This window comes from Leucoraja erinacea, chromosome 14 (genome assembly GCF_028641065.1).
Source record: "Leucoraja erinacea ecotype New England chromosome 14, Leri_hhj_1, whole genome shotgun sequence".
Taxonomy (NCBI): domain Eukaryota; kingdom Metazoa; phylum Chordata; class Chondrichthyes; order Rajiformes; family Rajidae; genus Leucoraja; species Leucoraja erinaceus.
In genome coordinates this window covers 22,567,345-22,586,219 of record NC_073390.1, presented here as the reverse complement: position 1 = coordinate 22,586,219, position 18,875 = coordinate 22,567,345, and the positions used below count along the sequence as shown (strand labels likewise).

Genomic DNA, 18,875 nt, shown 5'->3' with positions numbered 1-18,875 from the left:
CTGCAGATGCTGCTCAACCTTTAGTTTAGTTTAATTTAGAGATACAGCGCAGAAACAGGCCTTTTGGCCCACTGAGTCCATGCCAACCATACACTAGCTGCCTAGCACTATCCTACACACTCAAGCGCCAATTTACAATTACCAAGTCAATTAACCCACAAACCTGTACGCCTTTGGGATGCAGGAGGAATCAGGAGCACCTGGAGAAAACTGACGCAGGTCAAGGGAAGAACATAGAAACTCCACACAGACAGCACCTTTGATCAAAACCGGATCTCTGGCGCTGTAGGGAAGAAACTCTACCGCTGGTCCACAGTGCCGCCCTCTGTGAGTGTTTCCCATCAATTTCTTATTTCATATTTACAAAATCAGCTAATGTTTTCAATTTTCATCAGCTATTGGAGACGGGAACAGGGGAAAAGTGCTGTGTGGCCAATTTCTGCTTATCCAACCAGCCCTTGTAATCTAACCCGACTAGTTCAGCCCAGAGAGAGATACGGGTCAGGAATAGTGCCTGTTCGACAGTGAGACACTGTGATAAGTAAGAACAAACTTTGCATTAATGCGCCATGCATTTTTCATGCATTAACAATATGTTAGTTATTTACAGCTGCCATTTAAATTTTGAAACGCAACTGATACAATTAATTGTGACGTTGCAAAGACATATCAATAGATATGTAAAGCAATGACTGCGTAAACATACAGAGACTTTCTCCTGACATTTGTATTTAGATTAGATTGCCCCATAGTGTCATAAAATAAACACTCAGTGAATTAGAGATCCATACTGTCATACAGCACGGAAACAGGCCCTTCGGCCCACCTTGCCCATGCCGACATAGATGCCCCATCTAAGCTAGTCCCATTCACCTGCATGTAGCCCATAACCCTCTAAAATCCATGTCCTTGTTCTTTAATTATATCCCTGTGTGCGAGATTGCAACCTTCATGCGTTCCGCCCTGTTTCAACTAACGCAATCAACCTTGTGTGCACAATCAAATAAGGTCAAATAAAACAAGTTTTCCTGCAATTTTTGGCTGTTTACGCCATAAACAAGAAGAAGAAGAAGAAGAAGAATTATATCCCTTTAATTAATTAACAAGTTTAATTTGTTTTCAAATAAATTTACAACCATGTCCCACCTATTACTTGCCGCTCCTCTCCATCTTTCTCCCCCCCACCCCACCTCGTCCTGCTACAATCAGTATGAAGAAGTCTACTCTGCCATTTCATCATGGCAATCATACATGTGTGAATTTATCCTCAAAAGAAGAAAGATAAACACTAGTGCTTTTTGCGTGATCGGATGTGTTGATACTGCGGACAGGCACCTCTGGAAAGTTAGACGCCATTATTTTGTTTACTGGCCACGTGACGCATATGTTAATTAATTTTGTCCTCAACAAGAGCAAGAGATAAAACTATGAACGCTGAAATGAGAGTTTGTCTGGAGTTGCTAATGCAATAGTGGGTTCCTAAAATGATCTGCCAGTGGTAGTGGTAGAGGCAGATGCGATCATGTTGTTTCGGCCTTTAGATAGGCACATGTGGGGAATGGATCACATGCTGGCAGATACGGTTACCTTATCTTGGCATCATGTTCGGCACAGACACTGTTAGCCAAAGACCATAAGACGTAGGAGCAGAATTAGGCCTTTTTCAGCCCATCAAGTTAACTCTACCATTCAATTATGGCTAATCTATCTTTCCCTCTCAAAACCATTCTCCTGCCTTCTCCCCATAACCTTTGATGTAGGTATGTTACAAAACCTACCTGAATCGTCATTAGGAATCTGCCCTCAGCCAGGCCCGCGATTTTGGCGCTGTTTGGAGGGGGCGGGTTTACTAGGCTGTACTAATCGCACATGTTCAGCCTAGTAAATCATTAACGAAAAATCGCTGCAAGACCCGGTCGCAAAAGGTATTATTAGTTTTATAGGCCTCGATAATATAGTTATTAATAGTTTAAAATTACTGTTTCATCTCGCAACCTCTCGCAGCCCCAGGGTTTTATAGAGCAAACAATTAAAGGTATGTACCTTATTTTTACATTAAATGGGGCATATATATAACCCTATATATCAAATTATCTATAACGAATAGCTCATTTTGGGCTTTTTATATCCCGCAGTATTTTTCTCGGCACTTGAGGGCACTAATCCAGCGCTATGTCAACGTTCTAAACCGGCGCGTTCCACATGAACCCACTAGAAAGCCGATTTAAATGGGCATTTATTTACAGCAATTGAACACTAAATTCCTTCCATTTGGCCTATAAATTAATGTAAATTAGATATAAAAATCATGTTATATTGTGAATTATTTGTGAATTATCTTTGGACACTTAGGCTATTTAAAAATGTTAATCTTTCCTTAAGAAATGGCCGTTTGATTATCCAAGATCACAGCTTTTTTGTAATGTCCATTGAAAATCAATAGGGAACAAGATGCTAATTTCCGAGTATGAAAATGGTCATAACTTTTTTAATACTTGAGATATGAAAGTGAATTTGGTGTCAAATTAAACTTATTGTTATGCTTTATCTGATGGGATAAATTGCAGACTTGATTTTTTAAATCTCAAAATTTTGTAACATTGCTATTTGATGTCCTAACTAATCAAGAACCTATGAATCTTCTCCTTAAAAATACCCAAATCCTCCACCACCATCTGTGGCATTGAATTCCACAAATTCACCACACTCCAGCTAAAACAATTCCTCCTCATCACCATTCTGAAGGTACGGCCTTATATTCTGCGGCTGTGCCCTCTGGTCCTGGACTCTCCCACCACTGGAAACATCCTTTCCACGCCCACTCTATCTCAGCCTTTCATTATCCGGTAGGTTTCAATGAGATCCCCTCTCATCCTTAATTGCACCAGTGAGTACAGGCCCAGAGCCTTCAAATGCTCCTCGTACATCCATACCACCCTCTGGCTAAAGAAATTCCTTGGGTTTGTTACTGTGCTGTACTGTTCTACATTCTATGTTCAGTACAGAGGTAGTAATCAACACTTCCAGTTGGAAGGTGAGGTTGTCCCAGTGTGTGCACATTTGGATTAGTGACAGTCAATTGCTTCAGCTTACCTGCTGACACACATGCCGGTGTGGTACACGTTTCATCTGTAAGGAAGCAGAAATAATACAGTTAAGGGGAGCCAATATTCCAGTAGCACCATCCTCGCATCATCCTCGTTACCATTGTGGGCTCTACCTTTCCTTGATTATTGTTGCTGGCTTTGATTTGTCTTTTTGTAGACCTTTTTTAATTTATTCCTTATACCTTTTCATATCGCCACTTACCGTCTCCTCTGACTCTCAGTCAGAAGAAGGGTCTCGACACAAAGCGTCACCTATTCCTTGTCTTGAGAGATGCTGACTGACCCACTGAGTTACTCCAGCATTTTGTGTTCATCTTCGGTGTAAACCAGCATCTGCAGTTCCTTTCTACAAAAATCCATGAACAGTTTCACAGACACGTAATCTCTGAGAGAGCTACATATCAACGTCAACCCATCACTCCCTCTTCTCCCCGCTCCTATCAGGTAAGAGGTACACAAGTTTGAAGACGGAAACCTCCAATTTCAGGAACAGTTTCTTCCCAGCTGCTGTCAGGCAACTGAACAATTCTATCACCAACTAGAGAATGGCCCTGACTTCCCATATACCTCATTGGAGACCCCAGACTATCTTTAATTAGACTTGACTGGACTTTATCTTACACTGCAAGTTAATCCATTTATCCTGTACCTGTACACTGTGGGTGGCTTGTTTGTAATCATGTATAGTCCTACGCTGACTGGATAGCACGCAATAATAAAGCTTTTCACTGTACCTCGGTACGCGTGACAATAAACTAAATGAAACCAAACTAATTCAAAGTATGCGAGTTGTATTATTTGAATCCCATTTGAATCACCCTCTTAACTCTCTCCACCTCGCCTTAAGCCTATGCCCTCTAGTTTTAGAATTCTCTATCCTGGGAAAAAGACTGAGAACGTTGACTTTATCCATGTCCCTCAAGATCGTTTTGACATGAAGAAGGGACCTAACCCGAAAAGTCACCTATTCATGTTCTCCAGAGATGTTGCCTGACCCACTGAGTTGCTCCAGCACTTTGTGTCCTTTTGGGTCAACCATCAATCAAGGCTGATCTATCTTTCCCTCTCAACCGTGTTCTCCTGCCTTCTCCCCGTAACCATTGACAGCCTTAGTAATAAAGAATCTGTTCATGTCAGCCTTAAAAATGCCCAATGACTTGGCCTCCACTGCCGTCAGTGGAAATGAATTCCACAGATTCACCACCCTCTCATTAAATAAATTCCTCCTCATCTTTCTACAGACATGTTCTTTTATTCTGAGGCTGTTCCCTCTGGTGCTAGACTCTCCCACGAGTGGAAACATCCTTTCCACATTCACTCTATCCAGGCCTTCACTAATTCGGTAAATTTCACTGATGTCACCCTCTCATCCTCCTAAAGGATTACTCATAGTCAAGTCAAGTCAAGTTTATTCATCACATACACATACGAGATGTGCAGTGAAATGAAAAGTGGCAATATAGTCATATAGCATGGAAACAGACCCTTTGGCCCAAGTTGCTCATGCCGACGAGATGAGTCTCAAGCCGCGGGGAATGGTCCATGTTTACCAGGGTCTTGCCACGGATATTCGTTATAAGGAGTCAGCGTTGTGGGGAATGTGGTGGGTTGAGAAGGGCGATATTAATTTTAGTTATGAGAGATCAAATGCAAAGTCCACTCTCCGATCAGCTTCATTGAATGAATCACTGGGAGATTGCTCTGCTAATGAGTGCATTTGCAAGCATCACTTGCAAGCTCTAGTTGCTGATTGAGGTTGGAGTGACCTTGGTCCCTTCTGGCCTGATGCCAAATGCCTGATCAGCAGAAATCTCCCAGAGGGGCAGCAAAGTGTCAAGCATTGCTAACTTACAGATCAACGTTGTATTGCAGTGTGATTGCCAAGTGTGGGAAACTGAATCCAACAGAAACAAGAAACAATTTCCAGTAGCGAGGAGCTCCATTGCAAACATGCCAACATTTCAGGCCTTGACTCTGCCAAAGATAAACAGTTTGCTCCCTGCAACTTCTCTATCAAATCACCAACTGGCGCCAGGTTGGAGCCAGCTTTCCATGTTCTTCTCCCGAGAACAGACTTCCCCTCATCTAAAGGCACAAAGTGCTGGAGTAACTCAAGACAAGTTGGACCCCAATCAGTATCTGGGTCATGGACACCAGGACTCCTCATCTTGTAACTGTAACCCACAGAGCCTTTTGATACTGGTGGGTTAGTTCAAGGTCGTCTCACTCTTTCTGAATCTGAAGAAGGGTCCCGACCCGAAACTTCACCTATTTCTTTTCTCCAGAGATGTTGCCTGACCCGCTGAGTTACTGCAGCGCTTTGTGTCTATCTTCAGTATGAACCACCTCGGCAGTTTCTTGTTATTAGAAAAAAAAGTTTGGAGGAAAAAAAATGTTTTAAAGTTGTAAAAAAAAACACACAATGTGCAGGAGTAACTCAGCGGGTCATGCGGCATCTCTGGAGAACATGGATAGGTGACAGGGCAGGATCCTACTTGATTGTGGTGGAGAATGGTGGGGAAGAAAGCTGGAAGAGAGGAGGGACGTCATCTATCCATGTACTCCAGAGATGCTGCCTGACCCATTGAATTACTCCGGCAGTTTGTGTCTTGTTTTTGTAAACCAGCATCTGCAGTTCATTGGTACACAAAATTGCCTGAGAAACTCAGCGGGTGCAGCAGCATCTATGGAGAGAAGGAAATGGGCGACGTTTCGGGCCGAAACCCTTCTTCAGACGTCTGCTGTTCATTGTTTCCTCCCCTCATTTAGATAATGAAAGTTCATTTCAATTGTAGACTTTACTCAAGAGAGACTGGAATGTTGATTTTCTACTGATACGATCTATATATTAGTACATTGGTTGTGCTTGTTTTATGGTTACTTCATTTATTCAGAATTATTAGCAGATGCACAATGGTAGAGTTGCTGCCTTACATTGACAGAGATTCGGGTTTGATTCTGACCACTGGTGCTGTCTGCATGGAATTTTTACGTTCTCCCTGTGACCGAGTGGGTTTTCTCCGGGTGCTCCCGTTTCTTCCCACATTCCAAAGACGTGCAGCTTTGTAGGTTAATTGGCTTCTGTAAATTGTCCCTAGTGTGTAGGGTAGAACTAGTACATGGGTGATCGCTGGTGCGGACTCGATGGGCAGAAGGGTCTGTTTCCATGCTGTATCTCTAAACTAAACTAAACTAAACTAAACAAAGCAAAACTAAACTAAACTAAACTGGTCCGCAGATGGAAGCTGCAAGGTTAAACTCCTGTGGCTGCAGACTTTCCCTTCATTCTGGCTGCTATCTGGATGACAATGGAAGTAGGGAGAAGATGAGGACAATGGACATCAAATGGACCAAATGGCAAACAGCACTGAATATCTTGGTTGACTTCTATGAATGAGTGGGTGAAAAGGTTTTTCCTCATCTCAGTTCTAAATGGCCTACTCCTTATTCTGAAACTGTGGCCCCTGGTTCTGGATTCCCCCAACATCTGGAACACGTTTCCTGCATCTAGCATGTCCAATCCTTTAATAATTTTTAATGTTTCTATAAGATACCCTCTCATCCTTCAAAATTCCAGTGAATACAAGCCCAGTCGCTCCATTCTTTCATCATATGACAGTCCCGCCATCCCGGGAATTAACCACGTGAACCTACGCTACACTCCCTCAATAGAAAGAATGTCCTTCCTCAAATTAGGAGACCAAAACTGCACATAATACTCCAGGTGTGGTCTCACCAGTGCCCTATACAACTGCAGAAGGACCTCTTTCCTCCTATACTCAACTCCTCTCGTTATGAAGGCCAATTAGCTTTTTTCACTGCCTGCTGTACCTTCATGCTTACTTTCAGTGACTGATGTACATGGACTCCCAGGTCTCGTTGTACTTGTCATTTTCCTAACCTGACACCATTCAGATAATAATCTGCCTTCCTGTTCTTGCCACCAAAGTGGATAACGTCACATTTATGGCACCTACCATCAAAGATCCCCACCGTGCTCTTCCCTCGCTGTTACCTTTGGGCAGGAGGTACAGAAGCCTGAAGATCCACACCACCAGGTTCAGGAACAGCTACTTTCCTACAACCATCAGATTCCCGAACCGACTTGCACACCCCTAAACCTTCCTCGGCAATGGAACACAGACTAACATGTCCCATCTTCACCAGTCCTACCTGCCCATGCTTGGCCCATATCCCTCGAAACCTGGCATATCCATGTACCTGTCCAAATGTTTCTTAAACGTTGCAATAGTACCTGCCTCAATTACCTCCTCCGGCAGCTCATTCCCTATACCCACCGCCCTTTGTGTAAAAAAGTTACCCCTTGGGTTCCTATTAAATCTTCCCCACCCCCCCCCCCCCCCCACCTTAAACCTATGTCCCCTGTTTCTTGATTCCCCTACTCTGTGCATTTTCCAGATCTATTCTTCTCATGATTTTATGCACCTCTTTCAGATCACCCCTCACCCTTCTGCGCTCCAATGAATAGAGCCTAAAATCTCTATTTTTTTTTCAAACTTATTTTTTGAACCTGTTTTTTTTTTAAGTCTTTCTTAAAAATAATTCATGTATTTTTCATTTATCACTGCATTTGTGCAAATTACAATAAACTCCACTCAACTGGGGCGGCCACAGAAATGAACATGATTACAAGAGGGCCAAACGACTGCTTTATGTAGACACGAGGAACTGCTGATGCTGGAATCTGGAACAGAACACAAAGTGCTGGAGGAACTCAATGGGTCAGGCAGCACCCGCAGAGGGAATGGACGAGCCACTTTTCGGGTCGAGACCCTTCTTCACACGCTATTTTAGTATGAAGGAGGTTACTGCAATCAGCCTGAAGAAGGGCTACGACCTGAGGGGTAACTGTTTCATACAAAGGGTGATGGGTGTGTAGATCGAGCTGCCAGAGGAGGTAGTTGAGGCAGGCGTTATCTCAACGTTTCAGAAACCCGTCCCCTGCCCTTCCCCTCACAGATGCTGAGTTCCTCCACCACTTACCCGGTTGCGTAGCACCCTCGGTTGGTGTAATCAATGCCTTCGGGAGACACATACCCGCTTACGGATAGATAGATACACAACAGAAACAAGGGACCGAAACAGGTCGTTGGTTTACAACAAAAAGCACAAAATGCTGAAGTGACTGGATATCTGGAGAACGTAGACACAAAATCCTGGAGTAACTCAGCGGGACAGACAACATCTCTGGAGAGAAGGAATGGGTGACGTTTCGGGTCGAGACGTTGATAGGTAACGAAAGATAGGTACACACACGCACAAACATACACACACACACACGCACGCGGGCACACACACACACACACACGAACACAGGTATACACAAATACACACACACAAACATACACACGCACAAACATACACACATACACACGCACGCGGGAACACACACACACACACACGAACACAGGTATACACAAATACACACACAAGTATAGACATCCACACACAGGCATACACGGGCACACACACACACACACTCGCGGGTACACACGCTGACACACATACACAGACACACACACACTATTGACACCAAGTTGTTTGTTTCGGTTACCTTTGCGAGTTGCATAGAGGGCGATCAAACTGATGACCACAATGAACAGCAGAACCACAATGGTGGTCAGCCCAATTTCCAGAGCGCTCCACGATTTCAATGACCTCTTTGATTTCTCTTGGTTACCTTCAATCATATCCATTTGGCTCTCAGACTTGCCCATAACATCGATCTGAAGAGCAAAGGGGCAGTACGCCGGTTAGCCTAGGAACCATGATAGTACATTCCATCACACAGCGATGGATGGAAGGGCGGGCACATCCCATCCACGTCTCCCAATCAACTAACTCTGATCACACTGAGAACCCTGGCGGAGTCTGTCTAACTCGGCACCGCCACTGCAAATATATATATAATTGTCCGCCACTTTTATTTGGGGTTGGAAGATATACAACAGGTTGAAGTTAAACGCACAGTCACCAACAGTTTGCCAAGTTTAGATCTATATGTTATCCGTTGCCACGGATGTGAATTCAATGGGAATCTCTTGGAGTTCTGCTACCAACCTTTCACGGTGCTACGCGTTGTAAATAAACCCATTTAAACATGCAGCAGTGAAAGCTTGCAATGAATGTCCTCTCATCGCCAACTATCATACATAAATAGCAATAAAATGCAGTGCGAAAAAAATCATTTCAATTTGAAAGTACAATTAATATCATTCAGCTGTAAGTTGCATTACTCGAAATTGGGAATCCGATGTTTTTACAGACATACAGAATCCAATACATTAAATCGATGGCGTTGCTCATAATATTTAAAGACAGGTTTCTATCCATGTTATATACAGAGTTTAAGGCAGGGATTAACACATCAGCAGGTGATATTGGGCTTTGGTGGGTTTTAAGTACTTACAGTGCAGTGCAGAGTACCAGTTCAGGAACTGGCGATCAAGGAAGTTAGAAGGCCAGCGAGATTGGGGAAATAAAAAAACTGCGCGAGGTTGCTCTAAAGCATCCACCTCCTTACAGGCGAGTGAGAAACAGTCACCAACACACCCAGACAAGGGTTAAAGATCGGCCAATCAGAGCTTCAATTAACTTTCATAATCTTACGTGAAATGCCTTCGCTCTGGGCGAGGCAACTCGCCGTGGAGTGGAAAGAGTCTGGTGAAGAGAAGCAAGCGATGCGGATGGATCCCCTTATCTAAACCATCAGTCGCCTTACATCGTGTTGGGATCTCACAGTAATAATAAGCTTTGACCTACTCGGGGTTTGGAAATAAAAAATAAAAATAAACAAGGGATGGGATAAAACTACATTGCCTGTTTTTGTCTTAAATGTTATAAATGAATACAAACATGTTGATATTTTAAACCGAATCCCGTGACATTAACAAGACGATGAAGGTTTCTGAAGTTATTTTGGTTTTGCAAATCTTAGCTTCCAAGCTTTGAAATTGCACAAACATTTTACTGCGTTGAGAGGGAAATTTAAATGGGTATTTAAAATTATATATTTATCATTCTTATTGGATAGAAACACCATGTTTGTGTGTAGGATAGATTTAGCGAAACGGATTGGACATGTAATATATATGTACTCACACACGTACACACACACATATATATTAATAAATATAATATAATGTAATATTATATTATATTTTTTGATATTACATATGTTTATGCTCACCCAAGGCGTTTATTAAAGAGAGTAGAATTATACTCCAGGCACTACGGTAAAGTAATTTAACACCCTCTGTGGGAGTATGGATTGCAGTTTCGAGGCATTGCCTCCACCGCCTGCACGGGTTTCTTGAAGCCGGAGTCTTGCAGTAACTTAGTTTCGGTGTTGTTGCTTTCGAGGTTGCTCAGCGGGAAGGACAGGGTCTTAAAATGAAACGCAGGCTGTTATATTCGCGATCTGCGGGCTCAGCGATCCCACGGAGAGACCGCGTCAGGCCGATCCTCTAGTGTTGATGGAAGCAGCCGGCGGTCAAATGCTGTTCATTCCAACGGCGGCCTGGCAATTTCAGCTCAAGTTCACAGACGGGGAGAGAGTTAAGTGAACTGGAGGGGCTACATTAAACGCAGTGCTTGGATAAGGGGGGCGATAGATAAGTGCAACTGGGGCTAAAGGAATTGGGAAGCCAACATCTTTCCCGCTGGTGCGTTTTACGCACTTGTCTTCTTTGAGAATTTGCACCTTTCTGAACTCGACACTTAATCCAGCCGCACTAATCCTGGCTGCAGCGAGCAAAGCGTTCTGGCAGACGCAAGGAACTGCAGATGCTGGTTTACAAACAAAAAAAAATACACGAAGAGCTGGAGTTTTGATAACCCTGCTATAGGAAAGACGTTGTCAAGCTGGAAGGGCGCTTGAGGGATATGGGATTAGAGGGATATGGGCCAAATGCAGGCAGGTGGGATTAGTGTAGATGGTGCATATTGGTCGGCGTGTGAAAGCTGTGCCGAATGGCCTGTTTCCACGCAGTATGCCTCTACACACTCCATATCCGTGTGGCTATTTAAATGCGTCTTAAACGCCACTATCGTATCTATCTCTATCATCACCCCTGGCAACGTGTTTCAGGCACCCACCACTCTGTGTGTATGTTAAAAAAAAACAACTTTTCCCTGCACATCCCCTTTAAACTTTGTCCCTCTCATCTTAAAACGATGCCCTTCAGTCTTTGACTTTTTCTCCCATGGGGGGGGGGGGGGGGGGGGGGGGGGGGGGGGGGGGAAATGTTCTGACTGTCTACATGATCTATGCCTCTCATCATTTTATAAACTTCTATCAGGTCTTACTCCCACCTTACACTGCCTTAGTTCAATGTATGATAACAACGGGGCACAAGCGATTGCGGATTATATGTAACCCTTTTTTTTTGCGGAAAGGAAGACCAGCAAAGATTACCAACACAGTGGCGCAGCGGTAGAGTTGCTGCCTTTACAGCAAAATGTAGCACCGGAGACCCGGGTTCGATCCCGGACTACGCGCGCTGTCTGTCAGAGTCTGTACATTTTCCCCGTGACCTGCCTGGGTTTTCTCTGAGATCTTCGACTTCCTCCCACTTTCCAAAGACCTACAGGTTTGTAGGTTAATTGGCTTGATAAATGTAAAAATGGTCCAGTATTAAAAATTGTCCAACTTCCAGTCTAGTCCCTTCGGAAGGTACAAGGCGAAAGCGATTTTGGCGATCTAATCGGGTACTCCGACGCTCATGTCTTGAACCCCCGACTCCCTCTCTCTACAGCAGACTAACCTTTGTAAACGCAACCACAATTCTGAAGGATACCGACCCGAAATATCACCTATCCATGTTCTCTGGGGATGCTGCCTGACCCGCTGAGTTACTCCAACACTTTGTGTCTTTCATTGGTAAACCAGCATCTGCAGCTCCCCGCTTCGACAAAATACTTGCCAATCTGTCTAAATATTAGCCGGGTAATTGCCATTCGCGGGTAAATGAGCGCCTCGTAGATCGAGTCGACACATGCCAATTTAAAATGCAATCATCATTAACACACTTGAAACGCCTAATCCGTAACATTGCACATGCAACAGGTCTCCAACAGAAATAGCGGGCAACGAACGTCTGTTTAAAGCAAATGGGGCCACGATTTAGGATTTCAGACACTTAAAAAAAAAAAGCAGAAACATGAAGATAGATAGAACATGTCCCTGTTCTCTTCGTTACACTACACGACTCACCTGGTATCATTGGGTATCATTGACCAATAAGGCGTATCGTGCAGGCTTCTACAGTCATGCTAATATTACCCAGGTGATAATAACGATCCCCTCAATCCAAACGATTTTAAAGAGAGAGAGAGAGAGAGAGATGCAGCCAACAGCTAGCTTCAAGCCTTAGCCCGGACCTCCCCCCCAACCTCTCACTCTCTCGCCCTCTCTTCAGTCACACTAGAGTCTGCGACCGACTTGTCAGACCAGACCAAACTGATTTTCTCGAGGCGATCTGACATTATTTCTCCAGCTATTTCTCCGGGTCATGCTCAACGTGGGAAGAGGAGGGGAGGAGGAACAGGCTGATAACGTGCCTTCAAGAAGCTGAAGACTGTTCGCAAGTTGCTCTCGGCTGATCGGGTCGGCAACCCCCGCAGCGTTCGGCCGTGTTGATGGGGCTTCAAGCCACGAAGGCCAAGCTGAGACCCCGCTGCACGGACTCCATCCGTTCTGGGTGTTTGCAAGGTGACGGTTTGCAATCCGCTCTCTCTGGAATGAACAGACACTGCGAAGAGTCTTTTTACACACAGCGGTGTATACCATCTAATTTGCATCTGCATAATCTATCTCTTTTTTTCTCTCTCTCTCTCTCTCTCTCACTCGTAAAAAAAACTCCTGGAAGAATTCAGAGGATCGATCAGCATCTGTGGAGGAAGCGGGACCGTCGACTTTGGACCAGAAATATTGGCCATCTCTCTCCCACAACACAGATGCTGCCCACACCGACCCACACCTGAACCTCCCTCACCTGAAACCCGTGTCCTCTGCTTCTCCAAACCCCCCACCACTCTGGGCAAGAGACCTGATCTATTCCCATCAGAATTTTGAACGGGCGATAGACACAAAATGCTGGAGTAACTCGGCGGGTCAGGCAGCACCTATGGAGAGAAGGAATGGGTGATGTTTCGGGTCGAGACCCTTCTTTAGACTCTTCAGATTTCGTGCCCATCTATAAGATCACCCCTCATCCTCCTGCGCTGCAAGGAATAGAGTCCTAGCCTGCTCAACCTCTCCCTATAGCTCAGACCGTTGAGTCCGGGCAACACCCTCGTAAATGTTCTCTGCACCCTAAGTTGTCCCCCCACTGTTGGTGAATTAAGCAGGGAGTGTTTTGAGGTTAACTGTGTATTGGGCCTGTTAGTTCTGTCCCATGAGCTCAATACAGACGCGCTTAGGGTAAGGGACATGGCGAGAAGGCAGGAACGGGGTACTGATTGTGGATGATCAGCCATGATCACATTGAATGGAGGTGCTGGCACGAGGGGTCGAATGGCCTACTCTTGCACCTATTGTTTATTGTCTATTGTTTATTACCATAGAAAGCATACTGTTGGGTAGCATCACAGCTTGGTTTGGGAACAGCTCTGCCCAAAACCGCAAGAAATTGCAGAGTGTTGTAGATGTAGCCCTGTCCAACACACAGACCAGACTCCCCACTATTGACTCCATCTCCAATTCACGCTGCCTTGGAACAGCAACCAACACAATCAAAGACTTGTACTGCCACGTTCATTCTTCCTTCCCTCTGCGGTTCCGTCCTATACATTTTGTCTTCTCCAGAGATGCTGCCTGACCCACTAAGTTGCTTCAGCGCCTTTTTTTTGTAATCCTGCATCTGTAGTTCCTTCTGTCTATGTCCTCTTTAAAGATGAATGATTTAGTGAAAGTCATCATAGACCAGAGCTTTGCTGCTCTCCAGAGAACAAAGAGGTGGTTGGTGTAAACTCTTAATCATTAGTTTTCCCTAAGCCAGCAGAATCAATTTAACAATTAAGAGTCAAGAGTGAAGAGAGTTTTATTGTCACATCCCAGATAGAACAATGAAATTCTTACTTGCTGCAGCACAACATGATATGTGATTATAATAAATAATATAACAGACATTGAAACATAGAAAATAGGTGCAGGAGTAGGTCATTCGGTCCTTCGAGCCTGCACCGCCATTCAACATGATCATGGTTGATCATTCAAATCAATATCCCATACCTGCCTTCTCTGCACACCCCCAGATCCCTTTAGCCACAAGGGCCACATCTAACTCCCTCTTAAATATAGCCAATGAACTGGCCTCAACTACCTTCTGTGGCAGAGAATTCCACAGATTCACCACTCTCTGTGTAAAAAATGATTTTCTCATCTCGGTCCTAAAAGACTTCCCTCTTATGCTTAAACTGTGACCCCTTGTTCTGGACTTCCCCAACATCGGGAATAATCTTCCTGCATCTAGCCTGTCCAACCCCTCCCACATTCCTCAACAAAACTCAGAAAAAAAGAACAAACAATAACAGTGCAATAATAATAATAATCTGCTGACTTCCTAACCTTTGGTCATTTTCCTCCTTTAGTTTTAGTTTTAGAGATACAGCAAGGATACAGGTCCTTTGGCCAACCGAATCTATGCCGACCAGCAATCCCCGCACACTAACACTATCCTACACAGGGACAATTTACAATTTACTAAAGCCAATTAACCTCCAAACCTGTACGTCTTTGGAATGTGGGAGGAAACTGGAGCACCCAGAGAAAACCCACGCGGCTACAGGGAAAACGTACAACTCCATATAGGCAGCACCTGTAGTTAGTTGTTGCGCTGCGCCACCATGCCATTTCTCTCATCGGGTAGAAGATATAAATGGTTGAACGTGCGTACCACCCGATTCAGGGTCAGCTGCTTCTCCCCTAATTAAAAAGTGCAGGATTAACTCAGTAGGCCAGGCAGCATCTCTGTACAACATGAATAGGTAACATTTCGTGTTGGGATCCTTCTTCAGCTTGACTAACATGTCACCTATCCACAAGATAGACACAAAAAAGCTGGCGTAACTCAGAGGGTCAGATAGCATCTCTGGAAAAAAGGAATAGATTACGTTTTGGGTAGAGACCCTTCTTCAGACTGAGAGTGAAGGAAGAGGGAAACGCGATATGAAGGGACAAAGGTACAAGTAAAATGAAGGAAAGATATGCAAGAGGAGAAATCAAAGCCAGCAACAATGACCAAGGAAAGGTAGAGCCCACAATGGCCCATTGTTGACTGTGGAGAAGGTGATAGCGAGTGATGCGATCTCAGCAGGATGACAGTGAAACTAGTTTGATGATTAGGGTGGGGGTGGGATGGAGAGAGGGGATATCCATATTCTCCAAAGATGCTGACCTACCTGCTTTATTTTCTATGCGTCTGGAGTGAGCGGCAGGCCGTTTCAGAATTCATTGTTGACACATAAACCCCTGAGGCGTACTAATGTTCAGACAGTGGACAATTACCATTTCTGTTTTTTTGTTTATTGTCTCGTGTACCGAGGTACAGTGAAAAGCTGTTTTGTTGCGTGCTGTCCGGTCAGCGGAAAGACAATACGTGATTACAATCGAGCTGTCCGCAGCGTACACATACAGGATAAGGAAATAATGTATAGGTCAAGATAAGGTCAAGTAAAGTCCGATAAAAAATAATCCGAGGGCATTCAATGAAGATAGACACAAAGTGCTGGAATAACGCAGCATGTCTGGCAGCATCTCTGCACAAAAAGGATGGGTGACGTTTTGGGTTAGGACCCTTCTTCAGATCAGAACGAGGCATGGGCAAGTTGGCCCGAAGGGACTGTTTCAACGCTGTATAACTCTACGAGAGGATGGCTGCAGACTCGATAATTCAATGATACTCTATTGTCACATGTACTTAGGTATTGTGTATCTTTGCTTTGCATACAATCCTGTAAAACTATACTATAGATCAGGCTCTCAACACCGTGACTGACTCTTTAACACTCCCCTGACATAGCCCAACAAGCCACACAGCCGTATGGAATCACTGTGTACATGGGCATATCTTCCCGTTAGGGTGCAACCCAGTGGCACATCGGTAGAGTTGCTGCCTTACAGCGCCAGAGAAAGACCTGAGTTTGATCCTGATCACAGGAGCTGTCTATAAGGAGTTTGTACATTTTCTCTGTGACTGTGTGGGTTTTCTCTGGGTTCTCTAGATTCCTCCCACATCCCAAAGATGTGCAGATTGGCTTCGGTAAAAAATTGGAAATTGTCCCTTGTGCGTAGTCTGAAGAAGGGTTTCGACCCGAAACGTTGCCTATTTCCTTCGCTCCATAGATGCTGCCTCACCCGCTGAGTTTCTCTAGCATTTTTGTCTACCCTTGTGCGTAGGATAGTTTTAATGTATCACTGGTTAGCACGGTGGGCCGAAGGGCCTGTTCCCGCACTGTATCTACTAATTCTAAAGTCTAAAATACAGCGGGTAATAAATCAAGTCAATAAATTTTAGCTAGTGCCCAGAACCATAATTAAGTTCAAAGTATTAATGCAAACAGTGTGGTGTAGAACTAGCCAGAAATAACACAAAAATATCAAATCTTGATGTTGAAAATGTGTTGCTGTAAAATACATAGGGGACACTGGAGTTGCTGTAAGTTAATTGGGAAATAAACCAAGTGCAAGATGAGAATGTCTTTTATTTCACAGTATATTATGACTTGGAGTGCATTTTCTGAAATAGTGCCAGGAATTGATTTTTTGGTGGCTTGGTAGCTTTCAAAAGAAAATTGGATGTCCACTTTAGAAAGATTGATGGAGCTCCGACATTCACAGAGTTGGACAAAAAGGGACTAATTTAGAGATGTTGAGATGAACTATCACAGCATGATGGGCTGAATGGCCTTCATTGATTGAGTGAGGCAGAATCAGAGGATTGGCTTAACGTATCTTGTAGAAAGCCATATCATTGCTTTACTTCCCCGTAAAATCTATTCTCTGATCTCCTAGTTGTTAATCAAATGATGATGATGAGAGAGAGAAATTAATTACTATTAAAACACAAAGTGCTTGTGTTATAGCACCAGGATAAGTGCTCAACCAAGAAATCCAAGCCAATGCCAAAGTTGTATCTAAATTGCCTATACACACCTATGCTGTAGGATAATAACAATAATAAACTACCTACATGTTAAGAAGCACATAAAAACTAAGCGTAGATATGACAGTATATCATTAGGGTTCCTAATCCACATCAAGTAGGCACCTCCCTTCACTAGTAATTTTGCTGAGTTACGCCCATGACACATCAGGAAGGTTCAACAGGTAGTTAGTTCTGGCATTTCAGAGCCACTCCCATCAATACCTGCTCGCAACTCCCATGCTGCCAGTATGCATTACCAAGCAACTATGTGAATATCTTCTAATTAAAGGCAACGACAGACAATTAATAGATTGCAGGGAAATAAGTGGGAGTATTGAATTGTTGAGAAAATGCCACCTCCACACAGACAGCACCCGAGGTCACGAACAAACCGGGGCCTGTGGCACTGTGAGGCAACAGCTCTAAAAGATTATACTACATAAAAGCTTATGCCCAAAATCAATGAGCAACCAAATCTTTGATTGCCAATCTTTGAAACTCACAGAATCGTAGAGTCTCCCTCATTAGGGACCTTTGAACTATATTTAATCAGACTTCAATGTTATATCTTTGCACTAAATATTTTACCTGTTATCCTTTATCTGTGCTCTCTGGACAGCATGGGTGTATTCATGTATAGTCTTTGACTGGTCAGCAGGCAAACAAAAGCTTTTCACTGTGCCCTGGTCCACCTGACAATAATAAACATGAGGGCGGAAAGGTTGGGCAGCTGATTTTTCTGGGAAGTAAAGCAATGATATGCCTTTCTAACAATTACAGCACGGAAACAGGCCATCTCGGCCCTACAAGTCTTGTTCAATCCTGACTATCAGTGCTGTCTGTACAGTATTTATACGTTCTCCCTGAGACCACAAGTGTTTTCTCCGGGTGCTCCGGTTTCTTCCCACATTTCAAAGATGCAAGGGTTTGTAGTTTAATTGACTTTAAATGATGAAAATTTGTAAACTGTCCCCAGTGTGTAGGATAGTATTGTCGTTGGCCAGTGCGATCTCAGTGGGCCGAAGAGCCTTTTGCCACACTGTATCTCTGAAGGGAAGCTCTCACGATTGCGCCGCGGAGCCGTGCAAGAGCGGACCCGGCGGCTGCCGAGAATGAAGTCCCGGTGGACCGCTGCCTACAGGAGAAGCTTGGAAGCCCCGAAGATCGGAGAGTTGAGGAGGGACACTGGTGGTGATTGACACGAGGAGTGGGCCAGTAGTAGTGGGACCGCGGTATTTCCTCCAGCACCTTCAAGGTCGGCTGCTGGAGCCCCCCCCCCCCCGGGGCACAGAGGCGGTCGGGCGAGGAGAGGAACGATGGGCCGCGGGCCTGCAGCAGCCTGATGAGGCTTACCTGGGCTTCCAGCATGCGGACCGGACCTTGGAATTTTTCTTTGTAAACGGCATCAAAATTTGGTGCCTGTGCATTTGTGGGTTGTGCAAAAGAATTTCACTGCACTGTGCATACGTGACAATAAATAATCATTGAACCATTGACGTCTAAAGTGTAAAGGTGCAAAAGGGTAATGAGTCTTGGTTGGGATTAGGATAGCTCTAATTTTAGACAAGTTTGGCACAATGTTCCTGTTTCAATCTTGTCC

The 18,875-nt window shown here is 44.3% G+C and overlaps 1 protein-coding gene across 4 annotated transcripts in view; it reads right to left on the bottom strand.

The window, feature by feature from the left end:
• Positions 1–18,658, bottom strand: part of LOC129703385 (neprilysin-like) — a 123,150-nt gene extending 104,492 nt beyond the window's left edge. The window contains exons 1-3 of one of the 4 annotated variants that reach the window (XM_055645769.1): positions 18,629–18,658; positions 8,683–8,854; positions 3,094–3,129 (exon numbers count right to left, since the gene is read on the bottom strand). In XM_055645769.1, the coding sequence (XP_055501744.1) occupies positions 3,094–3,129; positions 8,683–8,854; positions 18,629–18,643 (223 nt within the window). In that variant the 5' untranslated portion in view covers positions 18,644–18,658. Of the gene's footprint in view, positions 1–3,093; positions 3,130–8,682; positions 8,855–9,537; positions 9,857–10,317; positions 10,995–12,342; positions 12,959–18,628 lie in introns of those variants that run through there. The other 3 variants (XM_055645772.1, XM_055645771.1, XM_055645770.1) reach the window with 3 other exon arrangements.
• Positions 18,659–18,875: the final 217 nt, after the last annotated feature.